Source organism: Acinonyx jubatus, chromosome A1 (genome assembly GCF_027475565.1).
Source record: "Acinonyx jubatus isolate Ajub_Pintada_27869175 chromosome A1, VMU_Ajub_asm_v1.0, whole genome shotgun sequence".
NCBI classification, from domain to species: domain Eukaryota; kingdom Metazoa; phylum Chordata; class Mammalia; order Carnivora; family Felidae; genus Acinonyx; species Acinonyx jubatus.
Window position 1 is genome coordinate 235,508,079 of NC_069380.1, and position 16,428 is coordinate 235,524,506.

Genomic DNA, 16,428 nt, shown 5'->3' on the forward strand with positions numbered 1-16,428 from the left:
GCCTAGGGGCGCGACCTCGACACGTGTGGAAATGTAGGGGTGCGGGTGTTTCCAGACAGAAACGCTTCCGTGTCCGTGACTAGAGCAGGAGGCACGGGAGCACCAGGTGTTCCCAGGCAGCCTCCTTCTTGTCCCCTGTCTTCCCTTCCTCATGGGTGGAGCCCCCCCCCCCCCGTCCGGGCGGATGGCGTGTCCTCGTGTCCGGGAGCAGCCACGCTGCTGCCGTGGGCCTGAACCGGGGCTGCACCCAGAGGCTCATTCGGATTCAGAGCGGGGGGTGGGGCCGCAGGACGGTGGCCTCCTACCTGGACAGTTAGCCCCGCGCGCTCAGCGGTCCGCAGGTGCAGCTGGTTCAGGGAAGGCAGCAGACGCGCTGGGTGCTTGTCCCTCCCTCTGGGGCGCCAGGCCCCCCTCAGCGGGACCTCAGCTCAAGGGCTCAGGTGCGGCAGTGGCTGGCTGCAAACCGGTTTAAGCGGTGTCCTCCTTGCGACGCTCACACTGCCCGTTTCTGGCCGGGGCTTTGCTCTCCGGATCCCCTCCTGCTCGTGGCGACGGGAGCTCTTGCCCTGACCCGAGGAGTGGTGAGAGAGGCCCGGGCGTTGACTTCTGACATAGCTCGGGTGCCACGCGTTCTCTGGCGCAGCTCTCGCCGGGTGGGGTGTCTCTGGCGAACCGAGGGGGAGGTGGGCGAGAGAGGTGGGCGTCCGCGAGCCAGGGCCCAGGACGGTTCGGGTGTGGCTGGGTTCACGGTCTCTGCCCCTTTCTAGACTCCACTGCTACCATTTAACACACAAGGTTCTGTTCTTTGCTAACTAAGTCCTACAGAAAGCATTGGCGCGCGCTTACGTCCTAAGAGTTCGGTTTTGTGTTTTGGAAGAGCGTGTGTTTATGATGGTCTCGTGGTATCTTGTGGAAGCGGGGGATTCCTGTTCTGAGACCCCTCTGTTCTTGTGCGTTGAGGGGCTTCTGACGTTCCTGTGACAGAAGCGTGGGGGATGAGTGGTCCATAGACAGGTTTGGTTCCTCGGTGGGGCTCGTGCAGTCAGAGCCTCCCTAGTAGCATGGACGCCACGGGTCTGGGCCAGGTTCTGGTTTCCTGGTCTGCCTGGCGGTCTGCCTGCCGTCGGATGGCTCCATGTGCCGGTGGCTCGGCCCCGTTATTGCCCTGGTGGCACGACTGGGTTTCGCCGCAGATGTACGGCAGCTGTGGGGCTGAGGGTCACGGTGTCCCCGAGGGGGGGCCGCCGTCTGAGGGGCTGGCGAACAGGGAGCTGTGTCTCAGGAAGAGGGCCCGGGGGCCCCGCGGTGCCCAGACTCCTCCTGCTCTGGTCATCTCCTGCCCTGCCCTGTGTCTCTCTGCCCGTGGAACCGAAGCCAGGAGGCCTGGTTGGTCGCGCTGGGGCTCGCGCGCCGGCTGGGAGGCCGGGAAGGGTGAGGCCCTGCTGCTCCCCGCAGCGACAGTGCCGCCGGGTCTGGCCGTGACTGTGTGGCTGGCCCCTCACAGTCCCCCCGCGTATCTCCCCAGAACATCCGGGCTCTGATGAGCGCGGAGAAGACCAAGGGTTTCTGCCAGCTGGTGGTGTCCTCCAACCTGCGCGATGGCATGTCCCACCTGATCCAGTCGGCTGGCCTGGGGGGCATGAAGCACAACACGGTGCTCATGGCCTGGCCCGAGTCCTGGAAGAGGGAGGACAACACCTTCTCCTGGAAGAACTTCGTCGGTGGGTCCTGGGCCCCCTCCGCGAGGCTCCCGGAGGCCCCGGCTGTGCGCCCTGTGGGAGAGTGACCACCCCCCCCCTTGGGAGAGCCTCACTGCCCCGTGTGCGCCAGCTCCGCCCCTGCAGGTCCCCCGGAGCCCCTCCAGCCGCGTCCAGGGCAGCGAGGGCTGCTGTCCCCCTGCGCTCCAGGCGGGGGCTTCGCAGGGGTTGTGGCCTCACCACTCCTGCCACGGTGCTGGCGACCCACCACTGTCTCTCCGCAGAGACCGTCAGAGACGCCACGGCGGCGCAGCAGGCCCTGCTGGTGGCCAAGAACGTGGACCTGTTTCCACAAAACCAGGAGCGCTTCAGCGACGGGGATATCGACGTGTGGTGGGTCGTGCACGACGGGGGCCTGCTCATGCTGCTGCCTTTCCTGCTACGGCAGCACAAGGTGCGCCGGGGTCCTGCGACGGGGGTAGGGGGACAGGGTCCCGTGATGGGGGGTCCTGAGATGGGGCGGGGCTTGGGGTCCTGTGATGGGGGGGTCCTGAGATGGGGGCGGGGGCTCGGGGTCCTGTGATGGGCACGGGGGCTCAGGGTCCTGTGATGGGGGGGTCCTAAGATGGGGTAGAGGATTTGGGGTTCTGTGATGGGCACGGGGGCTCAGAGTCTTGTGATAGGGGGTCCTGAGATGGGGCGGGGGCTTGGGGTCCTGTGATGGGGGGGTCCTGAGATGCGGGAGGGGGTTTGGGGTCCTGTGATGGGGGCGGGGGTTTTGGGGTCCTGCGATGGGGGGTCCTGAGATGGGGGCGGGGGCTCGGGGTCCTGTGATGGGCACAGGGTCTCAGGGTCCTGTGATGGGGGGGTCCTGAGATGGGGTAGAGGGTTTGGGGTTCTGTGATGGGCACGGGGGCTCAGGGTCTTGTGATAGGGGGTTCTGAGATGGGGGAGGGGGTTTGGGGTCCTGTGATGGGCACGGGGGCTCAGGGTCCTGTGATGGGGGTCCTGTGATGGGGGTGGGGGTTTTGGGGTCCCATGATGGGGGGTGGGGTCCTGCTATGCGGGCACGGGGGCTCAGGGTCCTGTGATGGGGGACCCTGAGATGGGGGTGGGGGTTTGGGGTCCTGTGATGGGCACGGGGGCTCAGGGTCTTGTGATAGGGGGTCCGGAGATGGGGGAGGGGGTTTGGGGTCCTGTGATGGGCACGGGGGCTCAGGGTCCTGTGATGGGGGTCCTGTGATGGGGGCGGGGGTTTTGGGGTCCTGTGTGATGGGGGGGTCCTGAGATGGGGGCAGGAGCTTGGGGGTCCTGCAATGGGCACGTGGGCTCAGGGGCCCGTGATGGGGTGGTCCTGAGATGGGGGTGGGGGCTTGGGGTCCTGTGATGGGGGGGTCCTGAGATGCGGGAGGGGGTTTGGGGTCCTGTGATGGGCACGGGGGCTCAGGGTCCCGTGATGGGGGTCCTGAGATGGGGGCGGGGGCTCGGGGTCCTGTGATGGGCACGGGGGCTCAGGGTCCTGTGATGGGGGGGTCCTGAGATGGGGTAGAGGATTTGGGGTTCTGTGATGGGCACGGGGGCTCAGGGTCTTGTGATAGGGGGTCCTGAGATGGGGGAGGGGGTTTGGGGTCCTGTGATGGGCACGGGGGCTCAGGGTCCTGTGATGGGGGTCCTGTGATGGGGGTGGGGGTTTTGGGGTCCCATGATGGGGGGTGGGGTCCTGCTATGCGGGCACGGGGGCTCAGGGTCCTGTGATGGGGGATCCTGAGATGGGGGTGGGGGTTTGGGGTCCTGTGATGGGCACGGGGGCTCAGGGTCTTGTGATAGGGGGTCCTGAGATGGGGGAGGGGGTTTGGGGTCCTGTGATGGGCACGGGGGCTCAGGGTCCTGTGATGGGGGTCCTGTGATGGGGGCGGGGGTTTTGGGGTCCTGTGTGATGGGGGGGTCCTGAGATGGGGGCAGGAACTTGGGGGTCCTGCAGTGGGCACGTGGGCTCAGGGGCCCGTGATGGGGTGGTCCTGAGATGGGGGTGGGGATTTTGGGGTCCCATGATGGGGGGTGGGGTCCTGCTATGCGGGCACGGGGGCTCAGGGTCCTGTGATGGGGGATCCTGAGATGGGGGTGGGGGTTTGGGGTCCTGTGATGGGCACAGGGGCTCAGGGTCCCGTGATGGGGGGTCCTGAGATGGGGGCGGGGGTTTTGGGGTCCTGAGATGGGGGTGGGGGTTTGGGGTCCTGCGATGGGGGGTCCTGAGATGGGGTGGGGCTTGGGGTCCTGTGATGGGGGGGTCCTGAGATGCGGGAGGGAGTTTGGGGTCCTGTGATGGGCACAGGGGCTCAGGGTCCCGTGATGGGGGTCCTGTGATGGGGGCGGGGGTTTTGGGGTCCTGCGATGGGGAGTCCTGAGATGGGGGCGGGGGCTCGGGGTCCTGTGATGGGCACGGGGGCTCAGGGTCCTGTGAGGGGGGGGTCCTAAGATGGGGTAGAGGATTTGGGGTTCTGTGATGGGCACGGGGGCTCAGGGGCCCGTGATGGGGGGGTCCTGAGATGGGGGAGGGGGTTTGGGGTCCTGTGATGGGCACGGGGGCTCAGGGTCTTGTGATAGGGGGTCCTGAGATGGGGGAGGGGGTTTGGGGTCCTGTGATGGGCACGGGGGCTCAGGGTCCTGTGATGGGGGTCCTGTGATGGGGGTGGGGGTTTTGGGGTCCTGTGTGATGGGGGGTCCTGAGATGGGGGCAGGAGCTTGGGGTCCTGCAATGGGCACGTGGGCTCAGGGGCCTGAGATGGGGGTGGGGATTTTGGGGTCCCATGATGGGGGGTGGGGTCCTGCTATGCGGGCATGGGGGCTCAGGGTCCTGTGATGGGGGATCCTGAGATGGGGGTGGGGGTTTGGGGTCCTGTGATGGGCACAGGGGCTCAGGGTCCCATGATGGGGGGTCCTGAGATGGGGGCGGGGGTTTTGGGGTCCTGAGATGGGGGTGGGGGTTTGGGGTCCTGCGATGGGGGGTCCTGAGGTGGGGGCGGGGAGCTTGGGGTCCTGCGATGAGCACAGGGGCTCAGGGTCCTGTGACGGGGGGTCCTGTGATGGGGGCGGGGATATCTGTATCACACGGGGCAGGCGGAGGGGCTCCCTGGGCCAAGTGCAGGTGCAGAAGCCAGTACCGCCCCCCCCCCCCCCCCCCCCCCCCCCCCCCGCCTACCAGGTGTGGAGAAAGTGCCGGATGCGCATCTTCACGGTGGCCCAGGTGGACGACAACAGCATCCAGATGAAGAAGGACCTTCAGGTGTTCCTGTATCACCTCCGGATCAGCGCCCAGGTGGAGGTGGTGGAGATGGTGAGGCGTGCGGACTGCCGGCGGTTCTGGGTTCGGGGGTCCCCGCCCACCTGTCACAGCCGTGGGCTGGCTGGCGCTCAGCTCCCGGGCTCGACCTGATGGTCGTGCCCACACGTTCCGTGTTGTGCAGACCGCCGCTCAGTGTTCTCTCGGGGCTGGACTGGGCCTGTGAGTTTAGGGGTTTGTGGTCAGGGGACCCTAGAAGTGACGCACCCTTCTGGGCATGTCTCATAAGACGGACGTGACACCCAGCCTGTCACAGGTCGTGAGCCTGGGGTCCAGGCCCCCGTGCTCCCATCTCCAGGCTCTTGGGTGGGAGCAGGTCCCCGGGGCCGTGGGAGCACCGGAGCCTCTCCCCAGGCAGCGTGCCCCCAGCAGGCTCTCGGGAGCGGTGGACAGGGCTCAGGCCCTGAGGGGGCAGAGGAGGTGGTGTGTGCCCGACACGGACCCCGCCCGGGGCCGGTGGGAGGACCCGGCGTCGCCACCAAGCGTCATGCCAGGGCTGGGGAAGATCCCAACCCCACGGTCAGCGGGAGAGCTCCGGACTCACCCTGCGTGGCCGCCGGCTCTCCCGGCACAGAAATGGCTCCTGCTGGCTGTGGTCGCAACTTCGCGTGGGACGCGGCATGAGCTTGGCGTGGGTTCCGTCAGGGTCCACGCTGCGTGTCCGTGAGCAGATGTGCGTTCAGCTGTGGCGGTTGTCCCCCCCGCCACGTGGTCACAGCACGGTCACGCCCCTGCAGGCGTGCCCGTGTGGAACACACACGCCTGGGGCACCCGTTCACTTCCGTGCCTGGGGGCTCCCTAGGTCGAAAACGACATCTCGGCGTTCACGTACGAGAGGACGTTGATGATGGAGCAGAGATCCCAGATGCTGAAGCAGATGCAGCTCTCCAAGACCGAGCGGGCGAGAGAGGTGCGCGTGCGGGCGCCCGCTGCACCCAGCCGGCCTGTGCCCCGCGTTCTCGCCTGGCCAGCAGGACCGAGTCTTGGCGGTCTCTGGAGCCGTGCGCCCCCAAGCCGGGTCTTCTGAACAGGCGGTGGCACGATTCTGCCTCCGCCTCCTCTCCCTACCCGCTCCGGGTGTGAGGGCACGCGCCCTCCCAGGCCCCGGCGGCCCCCGTCCACATACACGGGTGTGCTCAGAACCGGCACCTGCCGTGTCGAGTGCAGAGACTTCTGGGTACAAATGTCCCCTTGTGCTGGGCTTTTCTCCGTGGCCTTCAGAACCAGGGCAGGAAGCAGAGGAGGAAGAGGGGACGAGTTTGGTCTGGAAGCTGGGGGTGGGGTGGCATTGGGTCCCCTGCAGGGAGGGCTGGTCCCGGGGTCCCGGCCTTTCTTCCCGGGAGAGTTTTGGAGACCTTCCTGTTCGTGTGCCCTGATTCCCTGCCAGGCCCAGCTCATCCACGACAGGAATACCGCGTCCCATTCAGTGGTGGCCACCAGGACCCAAGCCCCACCCACACCGGACAAAGTGCAGATGACCTGGACCAAGGAGAAGCTGGCCGCCGAGAAGTTTAAGAACAAGGAGCCAGGCGCGTCCGGGTTCAAAGACCTCTTCAGCCTGAAGCCGTGAGTGTGGCCCGCGGGCTCCCGGGTGGCAGGTCCTGGCTGTCACAGAGCTGGGGCTGGGCAGGCCCGAGGGCCACAGTCTGTTCTCGGGGCCTGTTTGCCAGATCTGGGATCCCAGCAGTCAGGGGTCAGTGCCCTTAGGGAGCTGGGGACTCCCAGCTGTGACCCCGCTGATTGTGCAGGCTACCTGCCGGGGCTTGGGTGCTGCCTATGGCGTTGGGCCGAGAGCCCCAGGGTGGGCGCAGGTGCAGGTGGGGGGTGCCGGGTGGCGTGGCTGTGCCGGGAGGCCCCCTGCCCCGGGGTTTTCAGTGAGGACCAAAGCCCCAGGGCCTTGTGTTGTGGGGAAGGGCATGGGGGTCAGACCCTGTTGTGGAGAAGGACCAGGTAAGCCGGGGAAGGGCAGCTGGGCTGTGCCCGCGGTTGTTTAAACGTGTTCATCGTGCACACTCTTGAAGTAACCTGTTCTTGTGTTTTCTCCTCCTTGTAGAGAATGGGGAAGTCTGTAAGTGCTCTCCTGCTGTTTAGGATGCTTCTTAGCCTGTCTTCTTGCATGCTGGGCACACACTGCTTGTGAACTGTGCACATGTCCACGTGTGTGTGTGCGTGCCCAGCCCTGGGTGTGTGCATGTGCGTGCACGGCCCTGCATGTATGTGTGCGCGAATGGCCCTAAGCGTGTGTGTGTGTGCACGGTCCTGTGTGTGTGTGTGTGCAAGCATCGCCCCGAGTGTGTGCATGCACAGCCCTGAATGTGTGTGTGTGTGGCCCCGAGTGTGTGTCTGCACATGCACGGCCCTGCGTGTGTGTGCATGTGTGCACATGACCCCAAGCGTGTGTGTATGCACACGGCCCTGTGTGTGTGCGCGCGTGTGTGTGCACGGTCCTAAGTGTGTGCGTACACAGCTCTGCGTGTGTGTGCATGCACGGCCCTGAGTGTGCACGTGCCCGCACGCAGGAGTCTGCCTGCTGCCGCTGTGGCTTTCAGTGGTTTTCTACTTAACTCGCTCCCTTCTGTGCAGAGTGGCTCAGGGCACACGGCTGAATCCCTTCTCTGATGCTGTGAGGGCTGAGATGGGGGGAGGGGGCTCGTCCTGAGCTGCCTCTGGAGCAGAGAGAAGCGGATGCTTTGGTAGCTCTTAGAGAATCTGTCCACACCCTGGGGCTGAGCGTTCAGTCTCTGCAGGGGACCGTACGTCATCCCACTCTGCGGCCCTGGGTACCGTTCACCCCAGGAAGCTGCCAGCCTTGGTGTGAAGAGGGGTGTGGGCAGATCCTATGTGTGCTCTGGTGCTGGGGGGCAGCTGGACGGGCAGGAGGGGGACCCGCCCTGAGGTCGCTGCGCGTACCCCTGCCCTCCCACGCCTGCAGTGTGTCCCCTGCGGTGGTGGCCACCCGGGGGGTATCCGTAGTGCAGCGCTAGAGGCCGGGGGGCCCCGGAACCCTGTGCATCACACTGAGGACACGGGCGGGTGTCGGTCTGTTGAGGGAGCAAAGCTGTAGATGTGTCTGGGAGTCGTGCAGAAGAGCAGGGACACGGGGACTCTGGCGTCTACTTTTCTGTGAACTTCAAAGCGCTCCCCAGATAAGGTCTGTCAAAACCCAGACACGGACATGCAGGACTAACTAGGGTTTCTCCCCTAAAATGCTGTGAAGAACATGGGCCTGCAGATCCTGTCCCCAGGAGGGCATGAGGCTGAGGTGGGGAGGTCAGCCCGCAGGGGGCACGGGGCTGACAATCGTGGTGTCCCCAGGGGTGGGCGTACCTCTGTTGTGCCTGTTGTCCTGGCCGTGTGCCCACCAGGAGCCGAGGGACCAGAGCCCTGACTTTGCTACGGCACCGCCCCCCCCCCCCCCCCCCCCCCACCACACACACACTCTCCTGCGCTGGGCTCAGAGCGCTTACGGCAACGTTCTGTACATTGTGGACTCACGGCCCACTGTCGGGAACAAACACAGCTTTCCGTTGGCTTCCTGTCCCTCTCCGCGCCTCTTTGACCTCCACGAGGCACGTCGCCCTGGAGCCGAGGGCCCTTCCAGCCAGACCCAAACCCCTGATTTTAAGATTATATGTGTTTTCAAAACTTTTAGCCGTAAGAGACCCTCTAATGTCACACACACTCATTTCTGGAGTTGCTGTCGTCCCCAAACACTGGTGATTGTGGTCTGTTCAGGCAGTAATGCGTGGTTCTTGTAACAGAGTGTCCCTGGTTGTGGCCCGGACAGATCTCCAGCCTGTAATTTTATCAGGCGAAACTGCAGAGAAAGAAGGGGGCCCGGCTCCCTGCCTTCCTTCTGGGAATCAGGGGTTGTGATAGCATTTATTCAGCTGCAGGGCTGAGCTTTTGAAAGGTGCATCCTGGACGCCACTCCTGTGGGCCTTGCACTGACCCTGGTGTGGGGGGACCTCTGTCCCTGTTGTCTGGGGCACGGCGACCTGCTCCCAGAAGGGCTGCCCGCGGATTCCGTCCTGCAGGAGACCCGGGCTCAGGGGACATGCGTGTCAAGGAGGCAGGCAGCTCTCCCAGGCAGTGTCTCCCAAGTGCCTCCCGGGACATGGTTCAGGGTGGGGGTGGTGCCCCACACAGCCACCTGACGCATGTGGTGGCCGAGGAAGAGGTCCTGCAGCTACTCGAGCTCCAGGGAGTGCCGGTGGGCAGGCGGCTGCCAGGGACTCTCATCAGAGCCCAGCGGGCGCCCTGCCCGCGCTGTGGATCCCGCAGACCCGGGTGGCTGGCAGGGACGGGGTGCAGGGCCTTCTTGCTGAGCATTGGAAGCTCTCGCCCTTCTGCCATTGGCCAGGAGCGCTGGGTTGAGTACGGGGTGGACCCTGGCGGTGGCCTCGTTCTTGCCCAGAATCTCCAGGCCTGGAGCCGCACGGCACGTGCGAGGCTCCTGGGACCCCAGCCGGGTCAGGACGAGGGAGATGCTGCCATGTGCACCCCGTTGGGCGTGCTAACCTCAAGGCCACGTGTGAGCAGGACTAGGCTGTGGCGTTGGGGCCTGCCCCGGGGGAGCTTAGAGCAGTGGGTGTGCGAGTGCCTTTCGTGCCTGGTGGTGAGCTGTCCCCGGCCCCCCGGGGGACACTGCACGCAGATGTAGAAGCTTGGCAGCTTGGTGACACCCGGTCTAGAACGTTCGGGAACCAGAGCCTTCTCGTGCTGAGTGGTCGTCCCCGGCCCGTGCCCGCCAGCCTCGCACAGGGTCACCTCCCCTGTGGGTTCTCTGGGGAGTTGACGCCGTTTGAGTCTGATTTGATTTTGCCCAGGACCGAGATGGGCAGACGGGGCTCGGGCCGGCACGGCCATGGGCGTCAAGTGGCCATCTCCCCGCAGGAACCAGTCCAACGTCCGGCGGATGCACACGGCCGTGAAGCTTAATGGTGTCGTCCTCAGCAGGTCCCGGGGGGCTCAGCTGGTCCTGCTGAACATGCCAGGACCCCCCAAAAACCGGCAGGGGGACGAGAACTGTATCCTTTCCATGTGCCGCCTGCGGGGCGGGGTGAAGGCAGTGCCCGCCGGGACGTGTCTGGCTTCGCTGCCCTTGCTCACGGGATCCCAGGGGCTGGGGTCGGAGCGGGGGCCAGCCTGGTCTGAGTGCCAGGAAAGCAGGGTCTGGGGGGCAGTTCCCAGCGAATGGCTCCTGGTTGGTGTTGGGGCGTTGGCAAAGGTGAGGGAACCGTACACGTGCCGAGTGTCCTCGGCGGAGGCCCTCGGTGAGGAACACGGGACCCCCAGGAATTAGTACCACGAGCGGCGACCTGGGACCCTGCCCGGTGCTGGCTCTGCTCCCGGGCGTCTTCTTAGCACGTGGGGGCAGCGTGTTCCCTCCGTTGTGGACGAGCCGAGCGGCCGCACAGATGGTTCCCCCGAGGCCTCCCCAGTAGGCGGGCCTGTCGCCCCTCCTGGCTGGGTGGAGGTCCCAGGTCGGCTCCACCCCGAGCTGGGCTCGCGGCCTTTGACCGTGTGCCCCTGTCCTATGACAGGGTCTCTGGGGTGCAGCGCCCCCCCCCCCCCCCAGCAGTGGGGACAGGGAGGCTGGAGGGGTCGCTGGCGGCTCTCAGAGGCTGCAGGACTTGTGCTTGCTGACCAGACCGGGACTTGCGGGCCTGTGTGGGTCCTCGGGGGACTTGCCCGGCTGCGCCCAGAGCCCCAGGGTGGGGGGTGGGGGGCGGGGGTCTCCTTAGGTCCCATCGGGCCGGCTGCAGGAGCGGGCTGACCCCCGAGTGCCCTCCGCCCTGCACCTGGCCAACGCCTGCACTGGGCTTCGTTGGTGCCACCAGCCATGCTGCGGGGCCCCCTCTCCCACACACCCACCTCCCTCTCCCGGGGACTGCCGGCGGTGCCCCCAGCTGTGTCCTTAACTCCGGCGCCCAGACATGGAGTTCCTGGAGGTCCTGACCGAAGGACTCAACAGGGTCCTCCTGGTCAGGGGCGGCGGCCGGGAGGTGGTCACTATCTACTCCTGACACACCGGGCGGGCTGGGAAGTGTGCCCCGTGTGGCTTCATATACAAGTTTCCAGAATGGCCCCACAGCACTCCTCTCCGGGCCAGGAGCCAGCACGCAGCTGCCGAGGTTTCCTCGTTTGGAGGGGAGACGTCGATGCTCGAGGGGACCTGGGACACAGCCCTCCGTCTCCTGACCTCCTGACCTCCTGACTTCCACACTCGGGCTACACTCGGGCTGTGGGCTCCAGACGTGGTTTCCTTGGCCCGAGCTACCTGGTTTCATGGTTAAGTTTTAGTTCTGCCCCATCCAAGACGCTCACGGGAAACCTCGCTCGGACAGAAGGTCACCCTCGGGCCACGAAGCATCTGTTCAGGAAGGTGGCCGAGGGCCTCGGGTCCTTGGTCAGCCTCCTCAGCACCTGTCCCTGTAATGTCCCTGTTCGTGTTCCTGTAAGTGAAGTCTGAGAAGAGCCATCCACGCCTATGCCCCAGGCTCAGCCGGATGGCCTCGCTCGCGAGCCCGCCCAGTGTGGGCACATCTGCCCAGCCTGGGCGTGTCTAGAAAGGGAACCCCGGGGGGCGTGGGGTGGTCATCTCGGTGGGCATTCCGGTGGGCTTCAGGCTGGCTTTGCGGCCAGGATGGCAGCGGGGTCCCGCGTGGGCACAGGGCGCGGGAGTGGTAACTGCTGAGGATTCACCACGTGTTTACCCACCTACACGTGCCCGCCCGTGGACCCGGGTCTCGCCAGGCTCCCAGGAAGGGGCTGGGCTGCAGCTGGGCGAGGTCCTGGGGCGGCAGTGGCATGTCCCCTCCCACCGGCATGGAGGGGACAGTGGCGGCGGTGCGTGGGGGCTCCGTGGGCTGCCTTCCGATGGCCTGTAGACTTCGTGCTTTACCCTGGTGTCTGTGCTCTAGGTCCCGAATGTGCCACCGTGGGCTGTTGCCCTGACCTGGGCCTGCTGTCTGTACGGCTTATTTATTTAAGCCCCTGGGGAGTTTAAGTGATAATTAAGGTGCCCGTGAAGAGATTGTTTCTGCGAACAGCCCCAAAGGGCCGGGTCCCTGGCTTTCTCTGGCTTCCTTGGACATCCTGGGAGGTCAGCCAAGTCCACGGATCTGAAGTCTGGCACAGGCTGTGTGCGTCCAGACGTCTCCGAGGCGCAGCTGGGCGGCACAGAGGGTCCGCATCACATCAGAGTGACCGCTGGCCAGAGCGTGTGCCAAACCACGGCAGCCGGGCTCGGGGCGTCCACACTCTTGCCCGCCGTGGGTCTGCACCGAGTCAGGTGTCGGGTGGGGGGCGTGCCCAGGGCCCCTTTGCCCAGAGGGCACCTGTGAAGCCACAGCGGTGCTCACACTGGCTGAGGAAGAGCCACCGCGTAGCAGGACCGCCCCTGTGACCCTTAACCCTTGTTCACGCTGCGGCGATGTTCGCGGCACACTGCGGGTGAGGGTTCAACTGCGCCCACACACCCTTTTCTGCACTGAACTTCGTGGAACCCTAACTGCAGCCACTCTAAGTTGGTTCCGTGTCTCTTTTATAGTTTCCTCTGTATGATTTTGTTGGTAGAAGAATAAATTGTATAAACCCGAGCATGTCGAAGAGTCCTGTGCCTCATTCGGCAAGAAGACTTGACATTTGGAGGGGTGTCCGGACCCTCTGTCGTTTGTGGTCTGATCGGCCAGGGCAGACGCCGGTGGCTCAGGAGCTGTCACTGGAATTGGGCACGGGAAGTAAACAAAGCCACGAATCCGCAGGGAGGTGTCCGACCCCCGTCTTTAGTCATGCGTCATAACGTCGTATTGCTGTTTGCTGAAATTGTAATTCTCAGAAGGGTGGGGTCGGCAGAGAAAACCCGTAATTAGACGGAACCCCGTGTTCCGAAGGCCTACAGTCGGACCCCCGACAGACCGAGCCACCCAGGCGCCCCTCAAGGGAGTGAAACTCCAGCGGGCACGGCGTGGATGAGCTTTGGAAGCACAGAGAAGCCAGTCAGAGGTCAAGTGTCGTTTGGTAACATTTAATGCGAACAGGCCAGGATGGGCCAAGCCAGAGACCAGAAGTGCGGGGTGGTGACAGTTCCCGGGGCAGGCGGGCAGTGAGAACCGGTGACCGACCAGGGCACAGGGCTTCTCGGGGGTGGGGGGGGGGGGTGGTGATAAAAGTGTTCTAAAGGGGGTTGTGAAGTTTGCACAATCTGAAAGACTAAAACGAGGCTGTGCTGTGTGAGCTGTCGGTTCCCGGTGTCTCCCGTGGGCCTGACACGTGGTGGACACACAGCACTGCTGGGGAGCAGAGGCCTGGCCTTTGGGGCAGGGGACCGAGATGCCACAGGCACGGAGGTGGCCGGGTGAGGGGCAGGCAGAGACGTGGGGGGAAGACTTAGCAGAGCCCAGGGGTCCTGACTCAGCCACGGGCCCACAGGTACTCGTGGGTCAGGTTATGTAGCTGAGAAGCCTGTGTCACACCTTATCAGAGACATTTAGTGAGTCCTGTCTCTGCCAAGAGGGAGCCCAGACCACCCCCCCTCCTCGCCCCGGGTTTGAGGGGCAATTGTGTCCTGATGTCGTCGCGGGGGCCTTCTGCACAGCCGTGAGCATCAGCCTTCCATCCGTGCCTCAGAGGCAGCGTCAGCCGGGGCCCGGCAGGGGTGTGGGGGAGGCTGTACCTCTGGTGTGGATGGGGGGGCGGGGCGCTGGTGTGCCAAGGGCAGGAAGTGGGGGCCCCCGCTGGAAATAGAGGGGAGGCCAGGAAGGGGGCTAGAGGGCTGCCTGTGGCCAGGGAAGCCTAGACTCAGGCCTCAGGGTGACGGGGCCTCTGGGCATCGGGAGGAAGGCCCGGGAGATCTTGGAGCTCCGGGTGGTCTGGGCTCCAGGGCGTGTGACCAAATGCTCTGGGCTGCCCTCCAAGCTCCCACCCCGCCTTCCACCTGTGTTTCCAAGCTGGCGGGAGGGCAAGGACGTGAGGATGGGCGGGTTGGGGGACACGGCCGTGGAAAGGCAAGACAACAGGGCACCCAGCGGGGTGTGAAAGGTGAATTCGGGTAAATAAGACCAGAGATTGCCCAGAACAGCTGGTGTTTGACGACAGCACTGCCAGCACACGGCCCCCTCTGCAGGTGCAGACGACCCTGGACCCTTCCTCAGACCCCCCCCCCAACACCTGGGCTCTGCAGGTGACCCCGGGCCCCCCTGCGGGACTCAGAGGGCAGGAGGAACCATCTGCACAGCCTTGTCTGCAGTGTCTCCATCAAAGGAAAAATACGTGACCACAGCAGGAGAAAAGTAAAGAAAGCTGTGTAACACTCAAAATAACCCCCAGGGGAGTGGGGGGGGGGACTGACTTCACCCAAAAGAGACACGGAAACATAGCACCGTGGCCGTTCGAAGGCGAGGAAGTTGACGAGGCCTCATCTGGACCGGCAGCCCAGGTCAAGGGTCGGAAAGGTCGCTGTGGTCACTTGCCTAAGGCAGGGGCCCCACGGGGGTGGGTGGGAGGTAAGGCAGGGGTGGAGACCAGGGCCTGAAACCCCGTCCATAACTGAAGTTTTCATTGGTGGAAACCACGAGGTCACCGCTCCCACAGTCACTCGGGACTTGGGATTCATGCTCTGTTGATATGGGGGTCTCTCCTTCCCTGGGTGCGGGGGGGGGCCCTCCAGGACTCCCTTGCCCCGTGTCCCCAGGCGGGCAGGCGCCCCCTCCCTGCAGGGCTGTACTGGGCTGGGCTGCACCGTCTCCTCAGCCCCCACCAGGGGCTGTCACCCACGTCTGGTGCTGCTGGGGCCCCTTTCCCGGTTGTGGTCCTCGCTGGCCACCCACCCCTTGGCTCCGGCTGCCAGGCCCGGGGGTCCAGCCCCTGCTGGTGCCTCTCCCGGGGCAGCTGGGTGCATCATCGCTGGCCGCTGGGGGAGGGGCTGCAACTTGGCAGTGGGACTGGTCTGCATCCGAGCGGCCTGTCCCCAGGGTTCTCAAGTGCCCCAGGGGTCCCCACGGAGTCCCCAGATCACAGCATCTGTGGAGGCATCTCGCTGAACCTTCTGCTTTTCTCTGCTCCTCGTGGGTGGCAGGAAGCACACTCACCACCAGCTCAGAGGCCAGAAGGTGGCTGTGGCTCTAGTGGCCTGTGCCCCCGCCCCTGCCTGCCAGAGGTCATCTGTCTGCCCAGGGGCGCCGCGTGGGTCTCCATGCCAGGAGGCGCCCCACTGTGGGAGTCCCCCGCTGTGCCCGCCCGCTGTGTTGTCCGCTTGAGGATGTCTGTCCCATGGGCACGTGCACCCTGGGTGCATCCCAGGAGGGGGCTGCTCTGCATACCCGCGGCACCCAAGGATGGAGGCGGGACCCACCGACCCGTCACCATTTGGGGAAAGATGTGGCCCACGCTCGTGGGGCCACCGTCGTCACAAGTCTAGTGGCTGTCTTTGCAGGGGCCGTGTCTGGGCCTCCTGCCCTGGTCCGCCGCTCGCTTTGGCTGGCCTGGCTCACCGAGCTAATTACTGTGGCCACTCTGTGTCCTGATGGTCAGGCAGGTCACCTGGCTTTTCACGTTCTCGGCCCTTTGCTTCTCCACACACTACAGCATCCGGTGCCGAACCGCCGAAGAGAGCTGGCTGAGATTTCACCTGGGACCAAACCACTGCTCCGAGCTGGCAAACCCGGGCACGCGCCACACCCCTCCGTTTGGATTTTTCTGGGCGACTTCCGATAAAGTTCATAGTTTCTGTGTTGAGATCCTATACCGAGGCTGGGAGGCCCCAGGGAGGTCCGGGGGGCAAACCTGGCCGAGGCCTGAATCCTGAGCCCGGAGCTCTGACGTCAGAGAAGATGGATGTCCCCGCCCAAGGAGAGAGACAGAATTGGACTCGGCAGAGACAACTTCCACCCCGGCCTGACGGGTCCGCTGGTCGCCGCACACACTGGGAGGTGCTGAGTCAGACGCCAGCGCCTCCAGAGACGCCTGCATGGACCCACCTGGAAGTAATGCTTCGCCAGCTCCCTCGCGCCCTCAGCCCCATCAAGTGGCACAAAGTTAACCATCATACCATCTGGAAAAAATCAATTTCTAACCGGTGGCTGTGCTGTGGAAATAAAATTGCTCTTTGACATCGACTTGTATCTAGAGGCTTTGCTAATCTTACTCTCAGGCATCTGAAGACGCTTCTGGGTTTTACTCGGTGCCACCTGTGGGGAATCCTAGGGGGTGTGCTGTTTGGACAGTACCTTTGCTTCTGTTCTTTGCCCTGCTGCTCCGAGGCACTGGTCACACACAGTTCCTGTCTCGGATGTGGGCTGGGCTGTTTTCCTGTTCGTTTGCAGACACTCTAACTAGATCAGGGGACTCTCCAGTTCCTGGCTTGCTGGCCATCGGCTCTGCATTGTG

General features: G+C 64.6%; 1 protein-coding gene across 6 annotated transcripts in view; it reads left to right on the forward strand.

The window, feature by feature from the left end:
* SLC12A7 (solute carrier family 12 member 7) overlaps positions 1 to 11,256 on the forward strand; it is a 68,362-nt gene extending 57,106 nt beyond the window's left edge. For 4 of the 6 annotated variants that reach the window (XM_027073434.2, XM_027073447.2, XM_027073465.2 and 1 more), the window contains 8 exons: positions 1,526 to 1,721; positions 1,982 to 2,151; positions 4,900 to 5,031; positions 5,840 to 5,947; positions 6,425 to 6,603; positions 7,091 to 7,105; positions 9,934 to 10,067; positions 10,975 to 11,256. In XM_027073434.2, the coding sequence (XP_026929235.1) occupies positions 1,526 to 1,721; positions 1,982 to 2,151; positions 4,900 to 5,031; positions 5,840 to 5,947; positions 6,425 to 6,603; positions 7,091 to 7,105; positions 9,934 to 10,067; positions 10,975 to 11,066 (1,026 nt within the window). In that variant the 3' untranslated portion in view covers positions 11,067 to 11,256. The remainder of the gene's footprint in view (positions 1 to 1,525; positions 1,722 to 1,981; positions 2,152 to 4,899; positions 5,032 to 5,839; positions 5,948 to 6,424; positions 6,604 to 7,090; positions 7,106 to 9,933; positions 10,068 to 10,974) is intronic. The other 2 variants (XM_053202515.1, XM_027073456.2) reach the window with 1 other exon arrangement.
* The last annotated feature ends 5,172 nt before the right edge of the window (positions 11,257 to 16,428 follow it).